This window comes from Dichotomopilus funicola, assembly GCF_033296635.1.
Source record: "Dichotomopilus funicola strain CBS 141.50 unplaced genomic scaffold C8A04scaffold_22, whole genome shotgun sequence".
In the NCBI taxonomy this organism is placed as follows: domain Eukaryota; kingdom Fungi; phylum Ascomycota; class Sordariomycetes; order Sordariales; family Chaetomiaceae; genus Dichotomopilus; species Dichotomopilus funicola.
Genome location: NW_026944043.1, coordinates 177560 through 202265, shown reverse-complemented (window position 1 = coordinate 202265; position 24706 = coordinate 177560). Strand labels below are relative to the sequence as shown.

Genomic DNA, 24706 nt, shown 5'->3' with positions numbered 1-24706 from the left:
CCGGTCAAGGCTCGAGGGTCTGCGATCCTGAAAATTTCGTCATTGAGCCCACAGGTTGTTTTCACCCCTCTCCAGTCCAGAGCTGGATCCTTGCGCGATGTTCGCGGGGCCATACTCAAAAGAGCTGCGGAGAAACGGGGCACGGGGTGCTGGCCAGCTGGCCAGGCTCTCACCAAGGAACTGCTGCGACTTGCAAATGCAAGGCCATGCCGATTGCAGACCCCCGAATAAAACTTTCCCTCGCTAATAAATCCCGGGGCCGAAGCATGAAAGCCAAGAAAAGCATGCGATCGATCGGACCTGGAAGCGTTCGGGAGCGGCGGTGCGCCGGGTAAGCAGCTAAGGAAGAGCGCTTTTTGTCTCCAGATTGCTTTCTCGCTCCCGTCATTCTTCTTGAACGAACATTATAATTCGGCTTCGTTTTCGTGCCTGGGGTTGTGTCCAGGCTAATCGAATAAAATTGAGATCACAAAGGAGGGGCAGGGAGGAAAAATTGAGCAAACAGAAAAGCCTCCGTTCAGTAATGGCTCGCGGACGAAAATATAACCTTGATGCTTGTTTGGTAGGTGGTTAAGCAACCTTGATGCATTCGTCGTGATATAATCATGGGGGAGCCTCAATGTCGAGTGCCCGGAGCCTTCCCCTCTGCGTCAGGGACTTGAGCGCTCCCCGAGAGCGTGAACGGCTGGCAGGACTTGCGAGTGACTTGCGTCCCATGTGCAAGTGCCCCTGTCCGCGACCGTGGGCTGGCCTAAGCTGGCCCTTGCAACATCCTTACTACATCCACCCCTCCATGTACCCCTCTGCAACCAGCAAGGATCCTTGCAAAAGGGCTCCTCCCTGAATCTCTCGCAAAACCCCATGGTCAATTTGTGGTTTCCCATAAAGTCGAGCTCTTTCCCACCCCAAGGCGCTGCCTGTGTTGACACCCCGATTCCAGCCCGGCCGTTCGTTTTTTAAACTTCACTTCCACCTCATGATATCTTCTCCCCCGATTGCCTATTTTTGTCACGTTCTGTGAGAAAACAGGCCGTCCCTCGCTCATCAATTCCTTCCACCAGCTCGGCACATGCTCTTAAAAACCCATCGGCCCGATCGACACACTTACGCCGCCGCGCATGAGCAAGCTTTTTTTTTGAGATATACACAGTACACCATCTTTGGGCCGGTACTTCCACTACTCCGGCCTAAACCCCGTTACGCCAATTATCCAGCAGCCATTGGTTTTAGAGAGCGGTTCTCAACGGCGAAAAGCTATTTTTTATATTATTTCTTTTTATTTTTTTTTTTTTGAGAATTAGAGAAGGGCGGGTGAAGATTTCACGGAGAGGGAGCAAAAGACGAGAGTGAGTGAGTGAGTGAGTGAGAGGCCCAAGAAAACCAACACCAGTTTCGCCAATATGCCCCCTCGCTTTGAGACGCGTGATGCCGCTGGGCGTCGGGTATCACTCTTGAACGATGAGGCACCTCGCACAAGCCACCCCCTTCCAAGCCTTGCCGACGTCCAGGCAGCGCAAGTACCACGAACCTCACCAACACCCGCGACTCCCGAGCTGCTCCGGTCCTCCTCCTACGACTCTCACATGAACCCCACGGAGCCCGTCTCCCCGCTGACTCCGCTGTACGAGCCGGGCTATCGCCCATTCCCACAATCGCAAACAGACCACCGCCCCCGATATGACGAGTACTACCAGGAAGAGGCGCCTATGCAGGCCAGGCTTAAACGGCAGCCCAGCACTCTTAGTGACGGGCGACCCGTCTACGAGGATGATTTGATTCCCCCTCCCGTCCCCAGGCGGTCCAATGTCGCCCCCTCCTCTGGCGGCGACCGGTCCGAAAAGCGATTCCCTTGCCGTTTCCGGGAGACGCTTGGCTGTGAGAAGACGTTCACAACCTCGGGCCATGCCTCGCGGCACGCCAAGATCCACACGGCGGAGAAGAGCGTCCCTTGCACCTGGCCTGGCTGCAACAAGAAGTTCACTCGCGCCGACAACATGAAGCAGCATGTCGAGACTCACAACAAGCCGCGGTCCTCGGTCTCGCGGCCTGCCTTCCTAAACAACCGTCGGTCCTCCTCGTCCATCCAGACGCTGCCCTCGCCGACATCCAACCACTCGGCCCCGAATCGCAGCCGAGCGATCGCAGCAGGAGTGACAAAGACGACAACAGGCGGGCGGTCTGGTCGATCGATTAAGGCCGCCTCCATGAGTCCCACCCTGAGAAACGCTTGGGACCTGCGCGTCCTTGAGTCCGGTTTGCAACCGCACTCGCCCGAGGTTGACGCTGCAGCCCCCATGCCCACAAATCTCGACACTCTCGCGACAGCGGCATTACAGCAGATTGGGTCGTCAGACCAACAACCCTGACAGACACAGGGTGAAAAAGAGTGCTAAGGAAACAACAGCACTCATTTTCATGTTGCTTTGCTTCAGCTTTGCTCTTCGTCTTGTTATCGCCCAGAGAAGGGGTTTGTTTGTCTTGAATCGGAAACGTCACACATACACGAGGTTTTGGCGTTTTGATCTGATTTACGAAACGACGGTAGTTGGCCTCTTCTTAACCCTTCCTCTTCCCATTTGCCTGCGCAAGCGGGCCAGGGGGAGGATGGCTATACTTTTCTCCCGGCAGCATTTTTGCCTTTATTTTTTCTCCTCACGGAAACGATACCTATAATGTCTTTGGGTAATTTGGGGGGTGTTCCTGGACATCGTCGATGGGCGGCAAACACGACCTGACGAGTGACGATAACCCGCCGCGATCGAAACGGGACCAGTCCGATCACCCTATCCCTGTGACAAGGGAACCCAAAAAACGAGGGGTAGCGACCGGAGCTGCCCCCAAGGGTCGTGTGTGGTTTACCGGGGCAGGGGTTGGAGCCTTGTCGCCACCATGCCAGGCCGAGTGCACCCGCTGGATTGGCCGCGGGGTCATCGCCGGCCGCCGTCCTTTGCCCATCATCGTCACCCTCCGTTCAAAAGCTTCACTTCCCATCCAGGAGAGATGAGGTCACAGCGATCGCCGCAGTACGTTGCACCGCTGCCGGCTTACCGGTTTTTCAGCGCTTCCACTTGATTTGTTCTTAGGGGGGGGGCTTGGCAGGCGTTGCATTCCAACCGCACTGCAAGGCTCTGACACCCCATCTGCCCACTGTGGCTCGGGCTGCCAGTGATCGTCAGGCACACTACACAGTCAGGGCATGCAGAGGGCAACATGTGCATGCACAGCCGATCCCGAAGCCCGACCTGGACGAAGCCGGGCTATTACAGTACCACCGAACAATGGAACTTGGATTAGATATGAAATCGCGGGCAACAACTTTCCGTACATCTTTCAACGGCTTTAGGGTCATGAAACTGTCCCCGCCTAGGCCGAAACGAGCGAAGTTGAAATCCGAGGCGGTACGTTGAGACAACAGGAGACATTGACGGTACGGGTGATACCGCGGTAATCAACTAGTTAATGCTTCGTGGTATAATCCTGTTCTTGTTGCCCTGAGTCGCCGAGGGAAAGGGAGAGCGGAATAACACAAGGGTCAGGCGAGGAGACTACCGCGCATGAAATCAGTATTCGAAAAAAACATTTGCATACGATAAAACGCACGAGCCCTATGATTGTTGAGATGTGATGTGAGATGTGCCTATGGTTGATGAAATGTGAGATGTGGAATGTGACGTGAAAATTCAAATGTTGTTTCATGTAAAGTCTTAAGGAATTAACGGTGGTCATAAGGATATAATATTGGTGTTGCGAGCATGTTAAATCACTACTTGTCTGTGTCTGCATGGCATCAAGTTGTCTCGGGAAGCACTTTACTTCACTCGCCGCATGTCTGACACGATATGACCTATAGTTAATACCAAACGGTTACAGAACAAGCATTGCCCGTCCTATACATCCTATCCATCGTTTTATCATCACTCATAAACGCAGGACTGAATTATTCATGCATTCGTTAATTAACCGTATGTAGCCGCCCGACACCTCTTGCCGCCTCCGACCGTGGTATATCAACTCGGATTTCGTAAAAAGCTATCACATACGGCCATACCTACAAGAAAATACGGGATCCCGTCCGCTCTCCCCTAGTCAAACTTGTAAGGGCTGAACTAGTAGTTGGGTCGGTGACGACCAGCGAATCCTCAGTGCTGTATGTTTTTGATGATTTGTTTTTATTTATCCTAGTCTGGTTTTATTTCTGTTCTGTTCTGTGTTGTTGTGTGGGTAGCTGGTGTGTCTTGGGGCTGTGAGATGTGATGCGATGTGGGGGTTTTTGGTCAGCTTGGAAGTGATGGGATGTATAGATCAAAGTTAGGTGAACAAATAGGGCGAAGGCTGTAATACCTTACGTGGTCATAGGCAAGACGAAGGTATCAGATGCCGAGACGGCCGAGCTTATGGGCAAATCGAGAGGTCTTGTCATAAACGTATCGCCTTGTCCACATCTTGAATAATGATGACTAGTTTTGATTAACCTTTTACTGCATTTTTTTTTACCAACCAACCTCGAGAGTTTGCCCATTGACCAACCCCCCTTTTCTTTTAGTCTCACACCCCCGTCAAACCCTCACCAACACTCCTCATCCTCCGCACACGTCCTCGCCATCTCAAACTGCTCATCCGTCTGACACACCAGCACGCGCGGTTCGACCCCGCGCTTACCCACATCCCACACCACCGCCGTCGGATCCTGTCCCCCTCCCCCCTTCCCATCACCATCATCCAACGCAAACCCCAAACACCCCACCCTCTCGACGACCGCCTCCCGAAGCGCATCGCTCCGTTCCCCAATCCCGCCGGCAAACACAAGCGCGTCGACGCGGCCGTGCAGCGAGACGAAGTAGGCGCCGACGAAGCCGCAGATGCGATCGACTACGAGGTCAAAGGTGAGGCGGTGGCGGCGGGCTGTTTCGTTGTCTCCGTCTTCATCGTCGTCGTCGTTATTGTTGTTGTCTCGGGAACCTTGGGAAGAGGACAGGGACTTGGTGATGACCCTGAAGTCGGTGGTGCCGGCTAGGGCTTTCCAGCCCGCTTGCTTGTTGAGGATCTCTTCGGCACGTGATATGTGGAGGTCCTTGGTCGAAGCGGGTGAGAGCTTGCCGACGTCGCTGGCGTAGTGGAAAACGAGGCTGGGTAGATATATTAACTGTTAGGTTCTATATTCCGAAGAGAGATGGGGGCTAAGATGAAAATAAGGGGGGTTCACCTTGGATCAACACTTCCACTCCTCGTCGCGCCTGGCAACCCAGCCAGCGGCGTCAACCCCATGCTCGTATCCCAGCTCTTCCCGCCCTTGATCGCAGCCGCGCTTGCTCCGGAGCCCAGGTGCAGGGCAATGATGTTCAATTCATCCTGCTTTTTGCCCAGAAACTCGGCCGTCGCGCGGGTGATGAACGAATAGCTGATCCCGTGAAACCCGTATTTGCGCAGCTTATTCTTGCGCGCGACGTCCTGGTTGATCGGGTACGTACGGATGTGCTTGGGAATGGTGGCGTGGAACTGGCTGTCAAAGCAGGCGACATTGCGGGTGGACTGGGACGGGAAGTCCTCGATGCAATGCCGGACGATGCCTAGGCTATTGGCGTTGTGCAGCGGGGCGAGATCGTTGAGCGCTTCGAGGTGGTGGTAGGTCTCGGCGGAGATGAGCTGCGGTTTGGTGTAGTCGCCGCCGTGAACGATGCGGTGGCAGATGATGCCGACGTCGGTTTTGTGCTGGATGTCGGGCAGACCGTCGTCCTTGATCAGTGTGTCAAGGATGACGGCGAAGGCCGCGTCTTGTTGGCCGTTGACTTGGTCTTCGACCTTACGGTCCTTGACAACAGTCTCATCGCCTCGTTTGTATTTGAGGATCGCGGGAGGGGCTGTGAGCCCGCTCACCTGTGCTTCCGCGATGGGTGTGGGCGACTGTCCCTGTTCGGCAGTGTACACTGAGACCTTGACCGACGAGGAACCAGCGTTGACGGACAAGATAACTTCCGGCATAGTGATTATTGATCGATCGATTGTAGTGAATAATCAAGTTGCTGTGCAAAGTGGGTTGCTAGTGTAAGGAGCAGAGGGTCTTTAGAAGCCAGTGCTCTTAGAACCGAATGAGCGAGGAATATGAGTGACAGGTCGAGCTTGTTCACACTGCATCAACACCGTCACAAATCTTCCATCGATTGGGCCGTAATACGGGATTCAGCTTGCCGTCGCAAATACAACCACCGATCAAGATCTTTATTTATCCTCATGAGCATCTCACGTAAAACGTGGTTTCCCCTCGATGTCGTGACGTCTCACGAAGACGAGAAGGTAATACCCCGCGGGGTGAGTTGATAGGTCTTGCATGCTGCAAGTGTGTTGGAGATGACGTCGTTGCCGGCTTGGCTGCGTTGCGTTGGGTAGGTACATCGGCCCGCAGCGGGGCCGTCCGAACAGTCTCGCCCAATTCCCCGAACAACGAGGGGCAGCGGGGCAGTCGTCCGGAGAAGAGAGGGACGCACGCCCCCACTAATGAGGAAGCCGCCTGCGTTCGGGATTGGGATTGGGAGTTTTGGCTTCCAATGAGTGGGTGAGAAGCTGATGGACCTGGTAGATTTAACTGGCGGAATTTGATTCTGACCAGTCGCGAGTTGTTGAAGGGTTTACTCGCGATTATGCGTATTGTTCCTCCTTTTCTTTTCGCCCGTCTTCTTGTTCCCGGCTCTTGTTTTCCGCAAGATCCTTTTGTTTGGCCCGCATCACGAAGACGAGGGACATACGGCCGAGAAGTAAGTGCTGGGAACGTAAATCGGGTATCTATTGCATTCGCAACCGGCATCATCATACGGCGTTGGGCGCCCCCTTCCTCTTCTCTCTCTCTCACTCTCTCTGAGACTTCTAGAGCAAGTCCACAAGGTAGTCATTTTTGAATCTCGTGGGAAGCAGATGAGACCCTAATTTCACTGCGTCCCATCCGAGTCTGCATAATAGCCCCCTGTTCCACCTGTAGCCCCGGATGCAGTCGGTAGAAAGCTACCTGCTAGCTCTGGAGAATTGACTTGAGCTTGGAGCTCGGAAACCCCATTGGCATGTGGTGGACGGCGTTCTTGATACCCATTGACGTAAGGGGACGGTAGCTCGACGTGATTTGTAGGGAATGTTGCCTCAAATTGGGCATCGGCAGCGTGTGCAGCGTCCCAACGGAGGAGAAATCTGCTGTGATCTTGTTTCGGGGGACGGGGTTTCACACTCTCATCAGCTTGCTGCCCAGACAGGGCACTTTCCCGCGCCAACTTCGATAATCCCCCAAAAGATAACCTCCCCACGGGAAAGGGGCGTGGAATGAACCAACTCACCGTCACTCCCAGTCTGAACACTGGGATTCCTAGAAAACTGGATACCTAGATAACGTATGTCGAGCCCGCTCTGGGCTGATGCTGAAGAAGATGGAGGAGCTGTGTTTGCGGTAGTGGACGAACCCCCGGAATTGCCAGTACCATGCCGAGAAGAGCGGGAAAAAATCGACGTCGAGAACCGTCGCTCGCGGCTCTGCCCTCGGCCCGAACCACCGCCTCCGCCGCCTCTTCCGCTGCTGCTCTCCGACGCACTCCCTCTTCGGTTACCACGGGCCCCCAGTTGCACGCGCTTGTGCCTATCATCCCGTTGCCGCAGATCGCGGTCGAAGTCGTCGAGCAGATACTCCTTCCAGAGGCGGCGGTGGTTCGCGTAGAAGGTGAGATAGTGAAACGTAGAATAGCGATCCCGCCACAGTTTGATGCGTTGGATAGTGCCCAAGCCGCGGACACTACCGTATGAGTCCGTTCGGCGGTGGGTGTCGGACCAGACGACATCAACGTCGAACCAGTCGATCAGGTCTCGATTTCGAAGGTCACTCTGCAACTGCATGGACCCCTCAATGGTGGTGAACTCGTACTTGACCTCGATGTACTCGTCGTGGACAGTACCCTCTCTTGTGGTGTAGCGGATCCGATGGGGCTCTTGAAAGGAGAGGTAGAGCTCCATCTCCCGCGGGTCGCCGAACCGCCGGTGTTGAGCATGGAGTGTATGTGGGAACAACTCGCTGGGGTTATCAGATGGTACTAAGAGAGGAGGTGGTCTTAGCAATACAAACGTTCTCTCCCCGTGAGTAAGCGCCAACGACGACAAGAATCGTATGGGAACAACAGGTAGACAGAAAAGAAACGAAGAAGAAAAGGTGACCTCAGGTGAATAAGAACCAAAAAACACAACATCAGACAAGTACACTCAAAAACGTACGGAAATGCTCCAATACCTCGCCCGCATAACTGCACTGCCACAGCAGTCGCCGTGGGTTGGCACCTACGATTTCCCATGGGCCGAGGTAGACGGTCACTTCGTTTGGCGTCCGCTCGAATAGCTTTCTAGACAGCCGGGGGTGTCAGAAAACAAAGATCGGTATTTTGCGTAGTAAAAAAAAAGAGGTAGATAGGCGGGTAGGCAGGTAGGCAGGTAGCCAAGCAGGGCCACTCGGTCAGGCATAGGCCGGCAGGCGTGCTACCGCTGGAAGGGGGGGAAAGGGTGTAATGGATGGATGGGCGGCTTAGGTCATTACATTGTCGCGTGGTAGCCAGGGGGGCCGAGATCGAGAGGCGCCGGGGGGGTCTGTGGGGCCGAAGACTCGGCCGTCAGGGCGGAAATGGCGGCGGAGGTGGGTGTGAACGTTGAGTCCACGGGACTGACCGCGTGTTGCGGATGAGACGGGGCGGCGCTCAGGGCCGACGAGGTGAAGGAAGACGACGACCCAGACCGCCAAGACGGGGCCATAGTGGTGCTGGTGCGAGGGGTATGTAAGAGAGTCTGATGAGCGCAAGAATTCCGAGCGTCAACATCGGCGTTGAACACACCGCTGTTCTAATGTGGGAGGCTGCTGCTGATTTGCGTAACCGGGATCCAGGAGCCGTGGAGAGGCTGTCAGGGGGTCGTCGAGACAGCGGTCCAGCATCTCATTAAAGACCCAGAGAGAGGGGGGAGAGGGAGAGATAGACCACCGGCTAGGCCCTATCGTCCCCGGGGTGGGATGAGAGCCAGGTGAAGAGCTCACTCAGATGGGCCAGTAGGTTGATGAGCGCCTTGATGTCGATGCCGAAAGGGATGTGACAGGACGTGCAGGCCGGGGTGGTCTGAGGTTGTCCACAACGACATGTCTTTGCGGCCAGGTGATGATGGTGTTGGCGGTAACAAGCGCCTGTCGACTCGGGACGATGGCGTAGGAGGCGGAATTTTTCTCCCTGGTTTGTTGTCCTGAATCCTTCTCCTCTCTTTCTCCCACGTCTACCCACGCAAGCAGGAAGTCCGTTCAACGTCAGCTGCCTCAGCTGTATGTGTGTGTTGTCTTGTTTTCGGGCCAGCCCGGGGCCGTCAGTGGGGTAAGTAAGAAGATGGTTAGTTCGTGGCTCGTGAACGGCTCGTGAAGTCTGTCGAGGCGCAAATCTTGCTTCTGTCCTTGCGGCAACAGCGACCAACCAGCGCGGGGGTCAGGTAAAATCGCAGGTAACAACCAACCAAAGCACCGGGCGGGGTGAGACGACCGGTCACTGGGAGAAGCGACCCAGTCGTAATAGCAGCAGCAGCAGCAGCAGCACCAGCGGCAGTCGTCGTCGTCGTCGTCGTCGCAGCACCACCACCACCAGTAGCAGCAGCAGCAGCCAGCCTTCCTTCAGGGGACCAACCTCGGATCGCGGGTGGCCGAGGCGGCGGTTCACAATGTGGTTTCCAGGCTGCGCAAGGTGTTTGGGCAGTTCGCAGCAAGCCATCCATCCGCCCACGGGCTGGCACCGCGGCATGCGATTTGCGAGACGCACCATGTGGCTAGTGGGCAGGGATGCTGCAGGAAGCGCATTAGCTCCCCGCCTGGATCCTCCTCAAACCCTTCCCCCGCTCTCTTTGAAGTCTCATTTCTCAAGGTCTTCGTTCGCTGCTCAGTGACCGTCTGTGACCCCGGAAAAATCCAAGACGCGGGCCCTGTCAGCGGGAACTGCAGCCACCGCCGCCACGGGTGCGCCATGGCTTAGGGTTGTCATGGGTTGAGCAGGGAGGAGGGGGAAGAGGCTGAAAAGTGTTGGGCAAAAACGGCTATGATTTGACGATTGGACAGTTTTGGGTGACATGCTGTGCGTGGATCTCGCGCGACATGACATGATCTCGACAGAAATGGAAAATATCTCGAATTAAAGGCAGAGCATCCCGGACGGGGATTCGACGATCGCGAGTTCTGGATTCTCCAAATTTTGTGTCATGGCACGTTTTTTCGAGGTGTGGTGATTTGGATCTAGGTGGGGGTTCCTGGGATTCCGCGGAGCGAGGACTGGTGAGAAGGGGATTTCGTCCGTGCACGAGTGAGCCAAACTGACACGCGGTCAGGTCGGGTCTTTGGCAATTTGGCAATTAGGCTAACGGTACCCTAACCCTGAACAGTATGAGACGAGGTTCGGGTGCTCCCGCTTTGCAACGGTCCACAGTTGGTTATTGGCCCCCACTTCCTTGACCAAACTTCCTCGAAGGCTGACGACGGTACTCCGTAGTACCGCCCGTTAGCCCGCCCATGGTAGCACCCCGTCCATGATGAAGAGACAGCTTTCGGACCACCACCAGGCTATTCTAACAAGGCTACTCCAGGTCCTGAAGTTCACAATGAGGAGATTGCCTTCGTCCTCAACGTTAACCAGCGGACCGTTCGACGACGGCAATATGAGTTTGCCGTCATCGGCGAGCTCAAAACGCCCGAGGATGTCAACAAAAATGCTGCCAAGTTGACGCTGGAGCACCTCGAGGTACTTTTCTCATCATATCCACCGAAAAACCAAGACACACGAAAGAAAGAACAAAAGGCCGCTTTAGATTTGGATCGACCACTTCGCCCTCTCTTCGGCTTTCCATCTATCTCTAGGAGGCAGCGCGTCATCAAATGGCACGAAACCCGCCCAGTCGCTCTCCTCGAAGCCATGCAACTCTTCCTTCAGACCCAATGCGGCGTCGGCGTCAGTATCTTCACCGTCAGCCGGCAGACACGCAAGGCCGACGGGAGCGTGTTCCGCTTCGGTCCAGGCGAGAGCGCGAAGTCGAGAAGACCGGCCCATTGCCGCGGAGCTCCGGTCTGCAGAGGCGGGCCACGATGGGACGCTGACGCCGGAGATGTATCATCACGAACGGCACATGGAGGTGCTCGAGCAAGCGCCGGGGCCGCCGTAGCATGAGCAGCCAGCGCGGTTGGATCGGGAGCTGGTATACCAAGGATCACCAGGTTTTGCGCACGCGCACACGACATGGTCGATGTTAGCCGGAGGTAGTCGGAAAGAGCGGCAGCGAATATTGTGTTTTGTATCGCCCGCTTGGCGACAAGGTTGAAAATTTTATCATGGGCTATGATGGCAGGGACCCATCAACTAATTCTCGGCATGACATTTCATCATCAGGTGTTTCGTTAGTTTGGCCGCCGATGTTGCCCAAACTATCGATGCGGCGCGCTAGCATAAGTTCCTTTCGTTGCCGAATGTCGGGGATGGAACTTCTTCAACAATGGCTGCCTGCCGGCGATTGTACACTACAAAGTGCTGCTGGGGGGTAGGTATGACCTGACATTCATGCCTAGTCAGCTATCTTTGGATATCAAGCCGTCCGCGCTGTGCCTCAACAACGGGTCATTCTCGGATGAGCCGCTCGCTTCCAAGGCAGCCCGGGAACGTCTTCCCGGACGAACGAGCGGCTGAGAGAGAAGAGCACGCGTTCGGCTTCTGCTCTGGTTTGCCCTGCTTCGTGGCTCTGTTTTTGGTTCTGTCTTCACGCGGCTCATGGACTGGGTTCTGGGCGTGTCCATCCCTTGGATCTAACATAGAGCCAATGAGAAGCCCGGATTGAGGGAGCAGGGTCGGATTTGCGGTTGTGATTGGCCAGAGCTTCAACGTCCTTTCCCCCATCCAGACACTCACACGGGCAAGCGGCACGGGCTGCGGAATGATCCACGAACCCAAGGTGCCGGTTTTCCCCCCGTGGCGTCAAGTTTGCTTGTGATCTCGGGGCAGAAGAAAATGTTGAAACTAGTCTAACGATTGCGACGCCCCGACTGCACGGAACGCTCGTGGCAGACGCAGCTGAGCGTGCCATCCCCATCAGATATGGTTTGGTTCTCATCCAGGGTGCCGAGATGAGACACAACTGCGACAGCCTGGGTTTGTCAATTGTTCTTTGCGCCTTAAACCTCTCTCTGCAGTGGAAGATTGCGATTTTCTCGTCGACGCCGAAGGCGCGTTGACACCGTTGACACGCCTTTTTGACAAGAACTCGTGAGCTGGGCAGGAAACAAACAGGAAGAAGTCGACTTTTCAAACCGCCAATATGTGCCAAGCCCCAGGCGGCCTTCAGTTACGCCTTGGCAGATTGCGAGCGAGGAAGCGTGGTCTTCCCCATCTGCACAACATCGCCAGGCTGGGGGAGCGCGGACATGGAAGCGACCTGGAAACTCGGGCATCGTGGCACAGCACACCAGGATCGTCAGGTTGAAGTTGACCAGATTCCGCACCAGCACCAGCACTCCACCATCATGAACCGCTGTCATTGCGCCCCCTTGTCAATGTTCCCCCACACACACCAATGGGCAACCATCCTGGACCCCAAAATCGCTTTGGGTTTCCTGCAATTCCGGGGGGGCCTGCGTGCTTCTGGACCATCTGTGGGGGTGCGTGGTTCGCTTGAAGGGGGAAGAAAGTTTGGGGGAAGAGAATTCAGCTTTGGCTGGCCTAGTTCCTGAATTGACGACTAACGTTATTCGAGAGTTCGAAGTGGGCAAGACAGCATCTCGCTCCCGTCACTCACATTCAACTCACTCTCGGACGCACACACCCGCAAGGCCGCCAACCTTGGTTGACCGAACCTCAACATTCAGCCTCCGTGCCTCTTTTCCCTTTCCATTTCCTGCTCCCTCGTCCACTTACTTCCCGTCTTCACAGCATCTGTCTTGAATTTTGTATTCCTGTGCATCGTTTCTTTACAACCACACACAGAGACACGCCCGTAGCGCTGCTGTTGGCCATTGCGTGGTTTTGGCCATGGAGGGGCGTGTCGGCAGGCGCTGAGTTGCATTCAACCGACAGACAGACCCGTTCACCACGCGACACCCAGTGGCCGGCCAGGCGACATGTATCCCAACCCAGAAAAGAAGAGGAATCGCGGGTACTTGGGACATGATAGCTCTGCGCTTTCGCCACGAGATCGTCAGGTACGTGGGAACTACAAGCAAGCTTTGCAGACACCACCGGCGTAAACCCGAACGTTTCATTCCACACTTTTACTTAACCTCCTTTTGTCCGCTACCGGAGGGAGCACTGGAGTACCGGAGTGCCCTGAATACCCGCGTAGCTAGCTGACAGGAACCACCAAAACACAGGACCGTCAGCAGCTCCGATATGAGCTCGACCTCAACTCATGGAATCTGAGAATTTGGGGCGTGGCCGCCTCGGGGTTTCTTACTGACTCGTGCGTCTTTTCCTCGCACAATTCACCCACTCACACCACAACAGAACTCAGAAACCATGTGTGCCACAGTTGTGACACTTAGGACGGGGCCTCCGTGATACTGACTTTTGTGCCCGCCCACTCGCAGATATAACCTCTTTGCAACCAACGTCATCCTCTCCACTGTCTCATTTGTCTACTTTCCACATCACTCGTGGTGCGGCCTAGTCATCAACCTCGTGACGCTAGTTGGGTATGCCGTCCTCATGCTGGGCTGGGCCGTAAATCCCATACCGCCTCGTCATGTTGTCTCCTCGTCGTATACTGACGACTGCGCTTCCCCCAGGTCCGTCGTTGGCCAGCTGCTGTTTGGGTACCTCGCCGATAGGTACGGCCGGACCCGCCTCTACGGCATCGAGCTAGTTCTAGTCATTGTGTCCACCATTGGTGTGGCCACAACCAGCAACGGCTATGGCGATATCTCGTTTTTGGCGTTGTTTACCTGGGTACGTCCACCATCTGTACTGCACCCGGCCCCTTGATATCGCCGTGTTCTTTCCCAGCTAACCTGTTTCCCCCACAACGCAGTGGCGGTTTGTAATGGGTGTTGGTGAGTCCTGAGTCCCAAAGGGTGTAATTAACTGGGTATGCCTACTGCCCCGCCCGACCTGTATCCTGACTTTTGCGTAGGAATCGGTGCCGAGTACCCCCTATCCGCCGTCATTACGTCCGAATGGGCCAGCACCTCTTCCCGCGCGACCATGCTGTCGTCCGTCTTCCTAATGCAGCCCGTGGGCCAAGCCCTGGCCCAGATTGTCGGCGTCTGGGTGCTCCTCGGCGAAGACACCGCCCACGGCCTGCAGGAGAAGCAGTGCGGCCTGAATTCGCTACACGAGGAGGAGTGCAAGAAGATCATCGACGGTACCTGGCGCATCGTTATTGGCTCGGGCGCAGTGCCCGCCCTGCTCGCCATCATTTTCCGTTTCTTTCTCTACGACTGTGGCCTCTACACCCTCGAGGTCAAGAACAAGCCCGGTAACGCCTTTCGCGACACCCAACGCGTGTACGGCGCACCCCCGACGTCGACCGCCAACGGCATCGCCATGTCACCCACCGGCGGGGCATCCAACGGTTACCCCGACGAAACCGAAACCATGCCGCGGCAGTTCTCGATGGAGGACCTACACACCTATTTCATCAAGGACAAGAACTGGTACTACCTTTTCGGCACGGCCATGACCTGGTTCTTTCTCGACGTCTCCTTCTACGGCTTCAGCCTCGACAACCGTGGCACGCTAGCTGACCTGTGGGCCACGACCGAGCGCATGCCCCTCGACGCCGAGCACCTCTGGTGCTGGAACTCGACTCTGCCGGGTGGCACCTCTCTAGTGCCCAATTGGGCGGCGGACGGTATCCCGACCTGGCAAACCGACCGCACGCAGCTGTGCAACTCGATTTACGAAACGGTCATTGAACAGTCGAAGCAGTATCTCTTGACCGTGTCAGTGGCATCCATCGCGGGGAGCGCCTGCTTTATCCTGCTGGCGAACCGGATCAAACGACGGGAATGGCTGACTTCGTCGTTTTTGATTCTGACCGCGTTGTTTCTGGTTACGGGCGGGGTGTATTATGGCGTGGCTCACACCTCGGCTGCGCCAGCGACTGTGGTGTGCGTGGCTATCTGCCACTTTATGTTCAACTTTGGTAAGTTCACCTGCCGCTCCTTTCCCCTCTCCCCCTTTTTTCTCGCCTAGTAACCCCATCTAACCCCCCATCCCCACAGGCGCCAACACCCTCACCTTCATCATCCCCGCCGAGATCTTCCCCACCTCCTACCGATCCCTCTGCCACGGCATCTCGGCCGCCGCCGGAAAACTTGGCAGCATCGTCGCCATCCTCGTGGTCTACGGCATCAACTGGGGCTACAACTCCACCACCCGCCAGGGCCTCGTCTTCCTCCTATTCGCCACCTTCATGGCCCTCGGCGCCCTCTACTCCTGGGCCTACCTCCCCGACGTCCAACGAGTCGTCTACACCGGCGGCGCCGGCAACGAAGCCGCCAGCGGGTTCACCGGCCGCAGCTCCTCCGCAGGCCGCGGAAACGGGAAATACCTCGAAACCCGCAACCTCGAAGAACTCGGCGAAGGGTACGTGCGCGCCTGTCAGGAAGGGCAGGTCATCGGCCTGCGCGCCAAGTGGGAGGACCTGCGCGGGCGGGTACGCGATCGCCGGAATGAGTTGACCAGGCGCATGGGCGGGCGAAAGGGCAGAAGGGACGGGAGCGATCCGCGGTTGGATGAGATGGGGCATAGGGCTATTGCGGTAAGGGAAGCGCCTGTTCCGGTGGCTGTTGCGTCGGTGCCGACTATGCCGAGGGTGCCGACTGCGACGAGGGTACCAATGGGGCATACAGGGCATACCGGGTATACAGGGCATATGGGGAATCCAATAGGGAATACAGGGCCTGTGGAGGTGGATGGGAATGGGATTGGGGATGTGCCGCGCCCGGGCTCGGGGAGGTGACTGAGTGACTGACTAACTGATGAAGCTATTCAGCAGCGTCAGTTAAGCAAGAGAGGGAGGCATTCAACCAGGCTTCTTTTTCGTTTTCGGTTTTATTTTTTTCCCCTCGTTTTCTTATGGTGTGATATATATAACCCCCGTCATGGTTCCCGGTAATGGATATGCTAAATACGGCGTGCGTGGCAGCAATGCAAGGAGACAATGGACTGGGGCATGGCGGGTGATGGGTTCCTTGGGAAGGTTTCTGTGGCCGGCTGCGAATAGTATGGTAAATGGGAATCGGGGTTTTGGTGATTTCTCTTTTTTATACCAGGACTCCAGTGTTTTAGTTCGTTGATTTAAACGAGTCAGACGGCCGGAAAAATAAATTTCTTGTGACAAATGGAAAACCGCCAGTGGGATGCCGGCCTGATATGATATGTATTATGATGGTATCGCGAGGCCTATCTGGGAGTTGACCATCCATACAAGACAACCTAAGAAGACGACAGATCAACAAAAAAAAAGCCAAAAGCTCACCATCGGGCCTTATCTCAGATAAGGCCCGATGGCTACGAAAAGCTGCACCGGGGGGGGGCTTTTGCATGCGGAGAGGTATGGGGGGATCGAACCCCCAGCCTCTCGAGTCGGGGCCCTCCCAATGCCGCTGAGCTAAACACACCGGTGTGTGAAGTCTATTGGGAGGTCGGTGGCTGTTGTAGCTGGAGAAGGGGTTATATACCTGGGGAAGGAAGGAGCGGGATTTGAGGACTTGGAGCGGGTGGAGGATGGGATGAAAGTTACGTACTGGTGGTACAGAGGTGGGTAATCATGCATGAATTGGGCTCATATTCCTCTTCAGAAGGGAAAGGCGGGAGTATTGGGAATTTAAATGGATTGGAGTCTACAAAAACGGAAAACTAACACGCGAACTACATCATAAAACTAGAGACATGAAAGATGTCAAGTTGTATTATACACATTCAAGAGCATTACACTCTACTGGATCAACAGCAGAGCAATAAAGCACGGATGTACATTGAACAGATGTGTTAAGTTAACGTAGATTGGAGTGGATTGCGCTGGCTATCTGCCCTGTCTCGGGGCCGCCCTCAGTTTTGGTACATAGTTACAAAACATCAGTATCATCAAACAGGATAGATCATCATACCCAGCTCCGTCCAGCTGTTTCCCAGATGTAATAACGGCCGTGAAAAAAAAAGTGACTCTGGCACTGTGACCAAAGCCAAACGCCTTGATATCCCAAGAAAAAAACAGAAAAGGAAGAAATAAAAAACCGGCGGAGTGACCAGGCTACATGGCCAAGAACATGAAAAAAGGTATCTCTGCTTATAAATATCCAGCCTCGCCCCGCTATGCATCCCATCTCATCCCATCATCCGCACGTATATGATTGCCCTAACTGGGCTCCCATCCCATCTCCATCCCGTCCATCGGCCCCATCACCATGATCGACCTCAACACTCCATCAGCCACGGGTTCCATCCCACCTTGTTGGCCCGACATATCCACCCACGCCGCAGCTGCAACGGCCGCAGCAGCGGCAGCCGAGTTTCCACCACCACCGCTGTTCCCAGGAACACTCCCGCCGCTACTCACACCTGATCCATCGCGGCCGCCGGTGGCCATGCCAAATCGGTGTGTGTCCGGTAGGCCGTAGGTCGTGGGGTGGTCGGGCCGGGTGTGGTTGAAGTAAGGGTCAGTAGGGCCGCCCGCTGTGGCTGCTGTTCCTGTGGCGGCATTGGGGCCGCCGTTCAGGTTTTGGTGCGCCGGGACCGGGCTGGCTTCAAACGAGTTTCGTCCTGACCCGCTACCGACATGGCCGGTGCCCGGCGCCGCAAGGTTTTGGCGTTGATGATGTTGGTGTTGGTGATGGTGGGCATCCGAGGTTGTGCCGGTTGTGCTGGAGTTGGGCGTGCGGCTGTTTATATCCGGAGACGTGCCTGAGAGGTCGTTGGTGCTTCCTGTGTCGACGTCCTGCGGGGCAGCGGCGTAGGAGGAAAAGGTGCCCGGGTGCAAGATGCCGCTATTGTGGTGCGAAGAAGATAGGTAGGACGGTTGGCCGCGGTCGCGGGTTGGGAGGCTTGTGGGCTGTTGAGAGGGCGAGAAGTTGGGGGGGCAGGCGTTGGGGTCCATGTCGATGATGTCAGGTGCAGTTACGGGGTTGCCATCATCACCGCCCACCTTCATAAAGTTGCACTGGTTGCTGTAGCCCATCACACCAGTCTTGTCGCCGGGGTGCTTGGGTAAACCCTGAGGAACACGTCCGGGGGAGCCGGGCTGGTTCTGGTTAGTAACCTATCAAGGAGGAAAGGGAGAGGAAATATTAACAACAAAGGTGGACTTACGGCATCGCTACTCCGAGGAAAAGCACTCCTTAACTTGGGGATACGCGCGCCTAGAGCCTCTAGGTCGACGTCGAGCTGTACTAGGAAAGACTCGGTGAGGGGGTTCCGTCTTTTCAGGGCATTCATGGCCGACAAAAGGAACCGCAGCGAATCCGCGGTCTGGCTGTCGTCTGGTCGGCTCTTGAGATACTGAACAAACACCCGGGCCGAAACGTAGAGACAGAAGGAAATGAACGGGTTCATCTGAAAGGACCACATATTAGTACTACTGCTATTGTCATCGGACGTAGCTCACTGGGATGAGAACATACCGCGGATAGGTCGAGATGCGAGACCATTCTCATGATGCTCGCAATCTCGTTGGCGGCCGTGATACAGCGCACTTTGCTCTCGGAGCTCACCGAGGCCGGCAGCCGGTTCTTATCAGCCTTGAAAATGGCTGCTTGGTGCAAGCAAATGGTAGAGGTATGAATGCACATGTTGGTGAAGACAACATTAGCGTTACCAAGGCCTGCTGGCAGCTTGAGGTGCGACGGTAAACACAGCGACGTGTTGAGCAGGATGTTGTCCATCTGCCGGTGGCGCTTCCAAAACTCGCCATTCAGGTCGTGGTCTCGGTCGTCGACGTCCGGGCGGTGCAAGTGAACAAGGTTGCGGCCAAACAAGCAGGCCATGAGCACCACACCGGCGAACGAAGAGATCTTGCCGGCACCTGCGGGGCTCATAGCGTCCTGGAGCGTAGGAGTCTGCTCGGGCCGGCTCAAGTCGAAGGCGTCGTCGGAGGCGGGTAGATTGGTGAGGATGTCTTTCTCGTCGACGGTAACAGGCCACCCGGTGCCGATGCTGGCGAAGCGATCGAGGCAAAAGGCCATCCAAAATGTCCTCCTCCGCTCCTCTCTCTCGGTCCAATCGCGCGGTGGTGGCAAACACTGCTTGACATCTAGCCCCGTGCCGTCAAGCCGGTGAAGGCCAATCCTATGAACGTCAGCGCAAGTTCCAGCTAGTTGGGATTAGCGAGAACCCCTTACATCTGAGATAACCGCACCCCTGAGCCGGTGCTTATCCACGCCCTGGGGAAGTACATCCACTTGAATTCGTACGAGGCTAGTAGCACATGCGTTTGGGCGTGGGCGACTGAGATCATGTGCTCGCCATAGCCTTTCATGTAATCGGACTCGAGATATTTGCGCGCGCGCGCGTAAAACAGGTCCTTCAGGGTGTGAAACTTGTCTGACACCGAGCAAGCCAGCGTCCACATGGCGTAGCGAAGGCAGACTGGGGGTCGCTGAGCGGGAGCACTGTTGAGCGTTAGAGTTAAGTCCATACGGACGCGGAAAAAGTGCCAACAACTTACAGATTCATCGCCGCTAGGTAGCGGAATTTATGAATCATGGGTACCGAGGGATGAATCTTCTCGAAGTAGATGTGATGCCTAGATCGGACAAAGGTTAGTTCCCCCTTTCTACGAAATGCGACCTAGAGGGGACTTCCAGGGGCCATCTTACAGCTCATCGATCGTCTCCTGTGACGGCAACGGCTCTTCCAGACCCAACCCAATCATTTCCCAGGTGAAGTTATTGTCAACGCCGCCCATGCCCATGCCCATACTACTGTTAAAATTGAAATCGTCCAGTGGCGGGTTGTTGGGCGAATCCGAGTTGAACTGCCAGCGGTCCATATCCCGGCTGCTGGCTACCGCAATGGAGGGGTCTGTGACGTTGAAGTTGGCCGTCGCGGCGGCGCGTTGGTTTATCGGCGGAGCCTTCGCGCTCCCGTCGAGGGGCATTGAGATGCCCTTGGCTGCATCGGAACTCGAGATCTCCTGGGTTTTGAGGAGTGTTTCAACCTGCTCTATTAGAGTTGCAAAAAGTACAGTCAGTTGCCACTTCGCGCGAAAAGATCAATCCAAAAAGGGGCAGGTGGGCACGTACTCAGCCGCTCCTCCAACGCCTTCACATAACCTCTCTTAGGCCCGCTCTTGCGCCGTACCTCGTCGTAGGCGCACGTGTGCCCCAGGCGCGAGCAGGTACTGCAGCTAGGCTTGATGCCGTCACACTTGAGCTTGCGCTTGCGGCAGATCATGCAAGCTAAGCGCTTCGGCTTGGGCACGCTCGAGTTTCCGCCCGCGGGCGTATCGATGGTAACCTGCTGCTCATCCGGGAGCCGGTCTGTACCCGGGTCGGAGACCATAATGGTGTCGGGGGGTGTTTCGGAGGAGGTTGACATGATGGTGGCGGGTAGATGGGCGTGTGGCTTGACGAGAAAGTGAGAGAACCGAGGCCTGGGGGAATCGTGTCCTCCGTCTCACTCGAGGATGGCCGAAAACGCAACTAAGCGATCGGCTACATGCGCTCGCTTGTCGCGACCTTCTTCGAGGGGTCCGAAACGTTGAGCCGATCCGTGCAGTTTAGGAAAACAAATGAGTATTAGGGAATGGTTGGTATCGTTGAACTGGGGTGTGCAAGCGATGAAGCGTTGGTGTCCGTTGATGGGCGTGAGGTAAACTTCGAGAGTATCGTACTTGTCCCGATCGTGAATCCGGTGTGAACGAGACGGGACTCGGCCGAAGCTGGCGACCAATTGGCAGTGCTGACGTTGCGGGGGTGTAAAAGAGGCCAAGCGAGTGCGACAACTGACAAGCCCCTCGTGGAAAGAGGGTTAAACGGTGGAGGTGGCTTCGGTTGCTGACCAAATAGACCAGACAACGGCGGGATGACAAGAGGCAGAAGAGATCGCGGGGAGGGGGACACGCGGTTTACAAATGCCTGGCGCTACCCACGTTGCCTGACAAGGCTTGTTCCATGGGTGGTGTATCGGAGTAGTGGGATGGTGTGGGACTGTGGGACGGATGGGGTCTTATCCACAGCGCCCTTGTCAAAATAACCTTTTGTGACTAGCAACGGCTCAGTTGACGAAAAAAAGTGAAAGAAAACGAGGGGAGAATGGTGGGTCTTGTTCAGGTATTCGTATGTCGAGGCAGAAGAGACTAATATCCATGTACATATGGCTTCTGAAGCTCCGCTGGACATGTGTCTCTCAGGTGCCACACTTACACTACATCGCGGATTGCACCTGGGTTCTGGTCAATGGAATTAAGGTAGGTAACTATGGGAAACAATGGGGCAGTGCCCGCAAAGGCGGAAAACCATCACTCTCTGCCCACCCACTGAGCTGGTACTGGCAAGCGACGGGAAGACAATCCAATGAGGTGTCTGCTACAACGAAAGAAAAATGGGGTTGTTGGCTGGGTTCCCAATCACTCTTTTCCAATCTTGGTGAGCTCAACGCGTCGAAAACTCCGGGGTCCTTCGAGCCCCTGGTCTCCGTGTCCCGTCGTGCTCCCCAAAGCGTTTCCTTCCATGTCTTGTGTCGTTCGGCTTCTGCGAGATACGGGCCCGGTGTTAGGGCGAGTCGGGTTGCCCGTAATTACCACAGTACCATTTCAACGTCCCATCGGCCGATCCTTGGGGAATTTCGGGTTCTTGGCTTTTCTTGCTGTGACGATTTTAGCAACATGGGAAGAGCCTGTAGAGCGAGTCAGCCTCGACCGGTAAAAGAGCGGCACGGTTCATCGAAGATGGGAACTCTAAATCGGGACGTTTCCTGGCAATGATGTCTTTTCGGTCGCTCAACCCGAGAGGCCCCTCAAGATCTTCTGGGCTTCGAGGGGTTCTTGGGAGCTTGGTTCTGTCGTCTACGGGTTACAAGCGGCGATGCGACGTCCCGTTGCTTGGGCCCGCTCGGTTGCCCAACGATTGGCCCCAGCTGAGCCAGACGCAGCATATTATTAATAGCAAAAGCCTGCTGTCGTCCCCACATATCTCTCGACATTCAAGGTTGATGAGTTGATCAACAACATCTCTCGGGTTCGATTCCGCCTTCAACGACTTGGAAATCTGGCGAGCCTCTTCGTCATACGGTAGAGTGTAGTAAATGAAAGGGCCGCCTACCTTTGCCCTGATGATCGAAGAAGAAGCTGGGAAGCCAAAATGTGAGAGAATTAGGACGCTAGGGTACCGTTCGAGAAAAGGACAGTTTTTCATTTTTCAGATGTTGCGAAACTGACTCCGTCGACCCACATCATGCATTCCTTTGATTCTCAATTCACAACGCCCTTGTCGGCCGCGCAAAAGCCCATTTCCTTGACCTCAGATTCTTGGAACTTTCTTCTCATGTTGCGCCCAGACAAGATTGATGAAATAAGTCATTTCTGTCTTTTTCGTCCCGCAACAAAAGAGCCACACAGCCACATGTTGTTTGATGATCTTTTACAACTTCGGTGCGAAAGCGTGTTGCAGGGGGTGAGGGCGGAGTGATATTACCCCGTGCTGAGAACTGAAGTCGAGGTTCCAAGGAAGGAGCTTTTTCTCCCAACGAGTAACGTAAGGCCCTCCTGGCCCTTCCAAAGGGAGTAACCGCTGCGCTTGAACCTCCAGCTCAAGAGTTGCGAGCTGTGGCTCGAAAGAATGGTTGGTTGCGCTCAGATTTCCAAAATGTGAATATCTCATGCTCTGTTGAGCATCGCCCGAACTTTTTTTAAACTCCTCCCTTCTTCGCCCCAGCGCAGCCTCTTCAGCTGCCCTTCGATTTCTTGTCCGCATCGATGATACGCAGCACGCCGAGATCCCCATAGGCGAGGCAGTATCGCGTTGGGGACCATGCCACAGCTTCACAGGGCCCGGCCGTTTTAAATGTGTGAATGAGCTCGCCAGACTCTGCATGGGTGACTTCTATACCGGAACCTAATACGATGGAGGGAAAAGTGAGTATAACTTGCATTGAGTTCGGATATGTCATGTCGACTAGGGTGGTCCTTACCTTCCTCACATCCAGCAACGAGGTAGCTCCCGTCGAACGAGAAACCTAAAGTAAATTAGCATGCGGGTTATTGATTCACCGGGCGGGAGAATTGGAGGGTGACGCACTCAAACATTTCACAGGCCCAACCATGCGGGAGATGGTTCGCTGGCAGATCCAGTCTTTGGTGTCAAACAGACCGATGATCGAATCGGCACCGCCCGTCGCGACATATCGCCCTGTGGGCGAAACCTCGGTAGTGAGGCACGCGGCTGTGTGCCCCTTCAGCATGAACTCGCTCGACTCCCCCTCTTTCACGGCGTGGTTGACGTGCACCACCGGCTCCAGGTCTGGATAGGACAGGATCCTAACGGTGCCGTCAGCCATGGGCAGGAAGACTTTCTCGCCGCTCCAGCAGAATGCCAGCTGGTTCACTTCGGTGGGCAGCTGGTGAGTCGCAATGATGGCGGACTTGGCCGGCGATACCTGGAAGAGCTCGCCTGACTATGAAACCGTTTTGGTCAGTCCCTCACTTAGTCTCGAGACGCATTTGATACCTCACGGGAACGTACCCTGTTCGCCACGAGTAGCGAGGACCCATCAGGGGCCCAAGCTAGGGAGTGGGCGGAACCCATCCCCTCGATCTCATTGACACACGCCTTTGTCCGTACGTCCCAGAGCCGGACAACGCCGTCGTTACTGACGCTGCCCAGCTCCGTTTCCTTTGCCGGGTTGAAGGCGATCTTCTCAATGGTGGCTGTATGGCCCCTGAATTCAGTTGAATATCGGAGCTCTGGTTTGCCCGCAATCCCTACCAAGGCAGCGATCTGGTTAGCGTACTCTCCCGATTATATTTTATAGAAACAACCACCTAAGAACGACGCATAACGGGGCATAAGGGGAAATCAACGCCAACTCACAGGCACGTATCGTCTTATCCGTAGTGACGGTGGCCACAACTGTGCCGAGGGGATTCCACGCAATGTGGCGTAATCTGGAAGAGATACCATCGTGAGTAAGGCTTCTTGTTTCAGACACTGCACACAACCACAGCAACACCCAATAGGTATGGCATCGTCGAGGATCATACGCACTTATGATGCGCTGCAGCCCCGCTGCGGGCAGATGTTGTCGATTCATGGTAAGGTTGATTATGAATATCTTTGAAGTGAGGCGAGAACATCTCTTTGGGGATGCGGGGGAGCCTGGGCCGAGCCGGTTGTGACATCGTGGGCAGAGGGGTGAATTATCATGAGGGTCACGTTTGGAGTGAGAAGCGCAGTTGAGGTCTTGAACGCTTGGAGCTGTTCTCTCGAGCCGGAGGAGAAGTGGAGATGAAATCGACTACCGGATCATCACGGGAAAGGGAACTTTGCGTTGGGACGAGACCAATTGGAATCTCGTATATATAGTTCCGCCTTTAAGATGAATTGGCGCCTGTGATATGATGGAATTGGTGGCAGATGGTTCAGGGAACGGGTTGTTGATGTTCGGCCCCGGGCTGCTGGGGCCTGAGTGTGGGTCGGAGCATAGCGCTGCCAGGGGCTGGAATTTCAAGCTGGGGTCCGCTGTGCCCGGGCTGGTTCTCG

The 24706-nt window shown here is 55.4% G+C and overlaps 5 protein-coding genes across 5 annotated transcripts; 2 read left to right on the top strand and 3 right to left on the bottom strand.

Moving 5' to 3' along the window:
• Positions 1-1400: 1400 nt before the first annotated feature.
• Positions 1401-2366, top strand: C8A04DRAFT_11276 (uncharacterized protein; the record flags this gene model as incomplete). The annotated part of the gene is made up of 1 exon (XM_062776903.1): positions 1401-2366. The coding sequence occupies one exon, from the start codon at positions 1401-1403 to the stop codon at positions 2364-2366; it is 966 nt and encodes a 321-aa protein (XP_062638030.1).
• A 2198-nt stretch (positions 2367-4564) lies between these two features.
• On the bottom strand, positions 4565-8766 carry C8A04DRAFT_36425 (Acetokinase family-domain-containing protein; the record flags this gene model as incomplete). The annotated part of the gene is made up of 6 exons (XM_062783521.1): positions 4565-5126; positions 5204-5969; positions 7317-7397; positions 7440-8060; positions 8239-8363; positions 8621-8766. The coding sequence occupies 6 exons, from the start codon at positions 8764-8766 to the stop codon at positions 4565-4567; spliced, it is 2301 nt and encodes a 766-aa protein (XP_062638029.1).
• A 4366-nt stretch (positions 8767-13132) lies between these two features.
• Positions 13133-16018, top strand: C8A04DRAFT_36424 (putative inorganic phosphate transporter; the record flags this gene model as incomplete). The annotated part of the gene is made up of 8 exons (XM_062783520.1): positions 13133-13213; positions 13382-13470; positions 13598-13702; positions 13796-13955; positions 14038-14059; positions 14140-15153; positions 15233-15771; positions 15998-16018. 8 exons carry the CDS (start codon positions 13133-13135, stop codon positions 16016-16018), a joined length of 2031 nt encoding a protein of 676 aa, XP_062638028.1.
• A 1352-nt stretch (positions 16019-17370) lies between these two features.
• C8A04DRAFT_11312 (fungal-specific transcription factor domain-containing protein) lies at positions 17371-20546 on the bottom strand (the record flags this gene model as incomplete). Its single annotated transcript, XM_062776918.1, has 7 exons — positions 17371-18156; positions 18321-18563; positions 18632-19295; positions 19349-19618; positions 19675-19752; positions 19826-20171; positions 20252-20546. The coding sequence occupies 7 exons, from the start codon at positions 20544-20546 to the stop codon at positions 17371-17373; spliced, it is 2682 nt and encodes an 893-aa protein (XP_062638027.1).
• Positions 20547-22892: 2346 nt separating this feature from the next.
• Positions 22893-24345, bottom strand: C8A04DRAFT_11339 (WD40-repeat-containing domain protein; the record flags this gene model as incomplete). The annotated part of the gene is made up of 6 exons (XM_062776928.1): positions 22893-23062; positions 23139-23183; positions 23246-23621; positions 23690-23928; positions 24038-24111; positions 24212-24345. The coding sequence occupies 6 exons, from the start codon at positions 24343-24345 to the stop codon at positions 22893-22895; spliced, it is 1038 nt and encodes a 345-aa protein (XP_062638026.1).
• Positions 24346-24706: the final 361 nt, after the last annotated feature.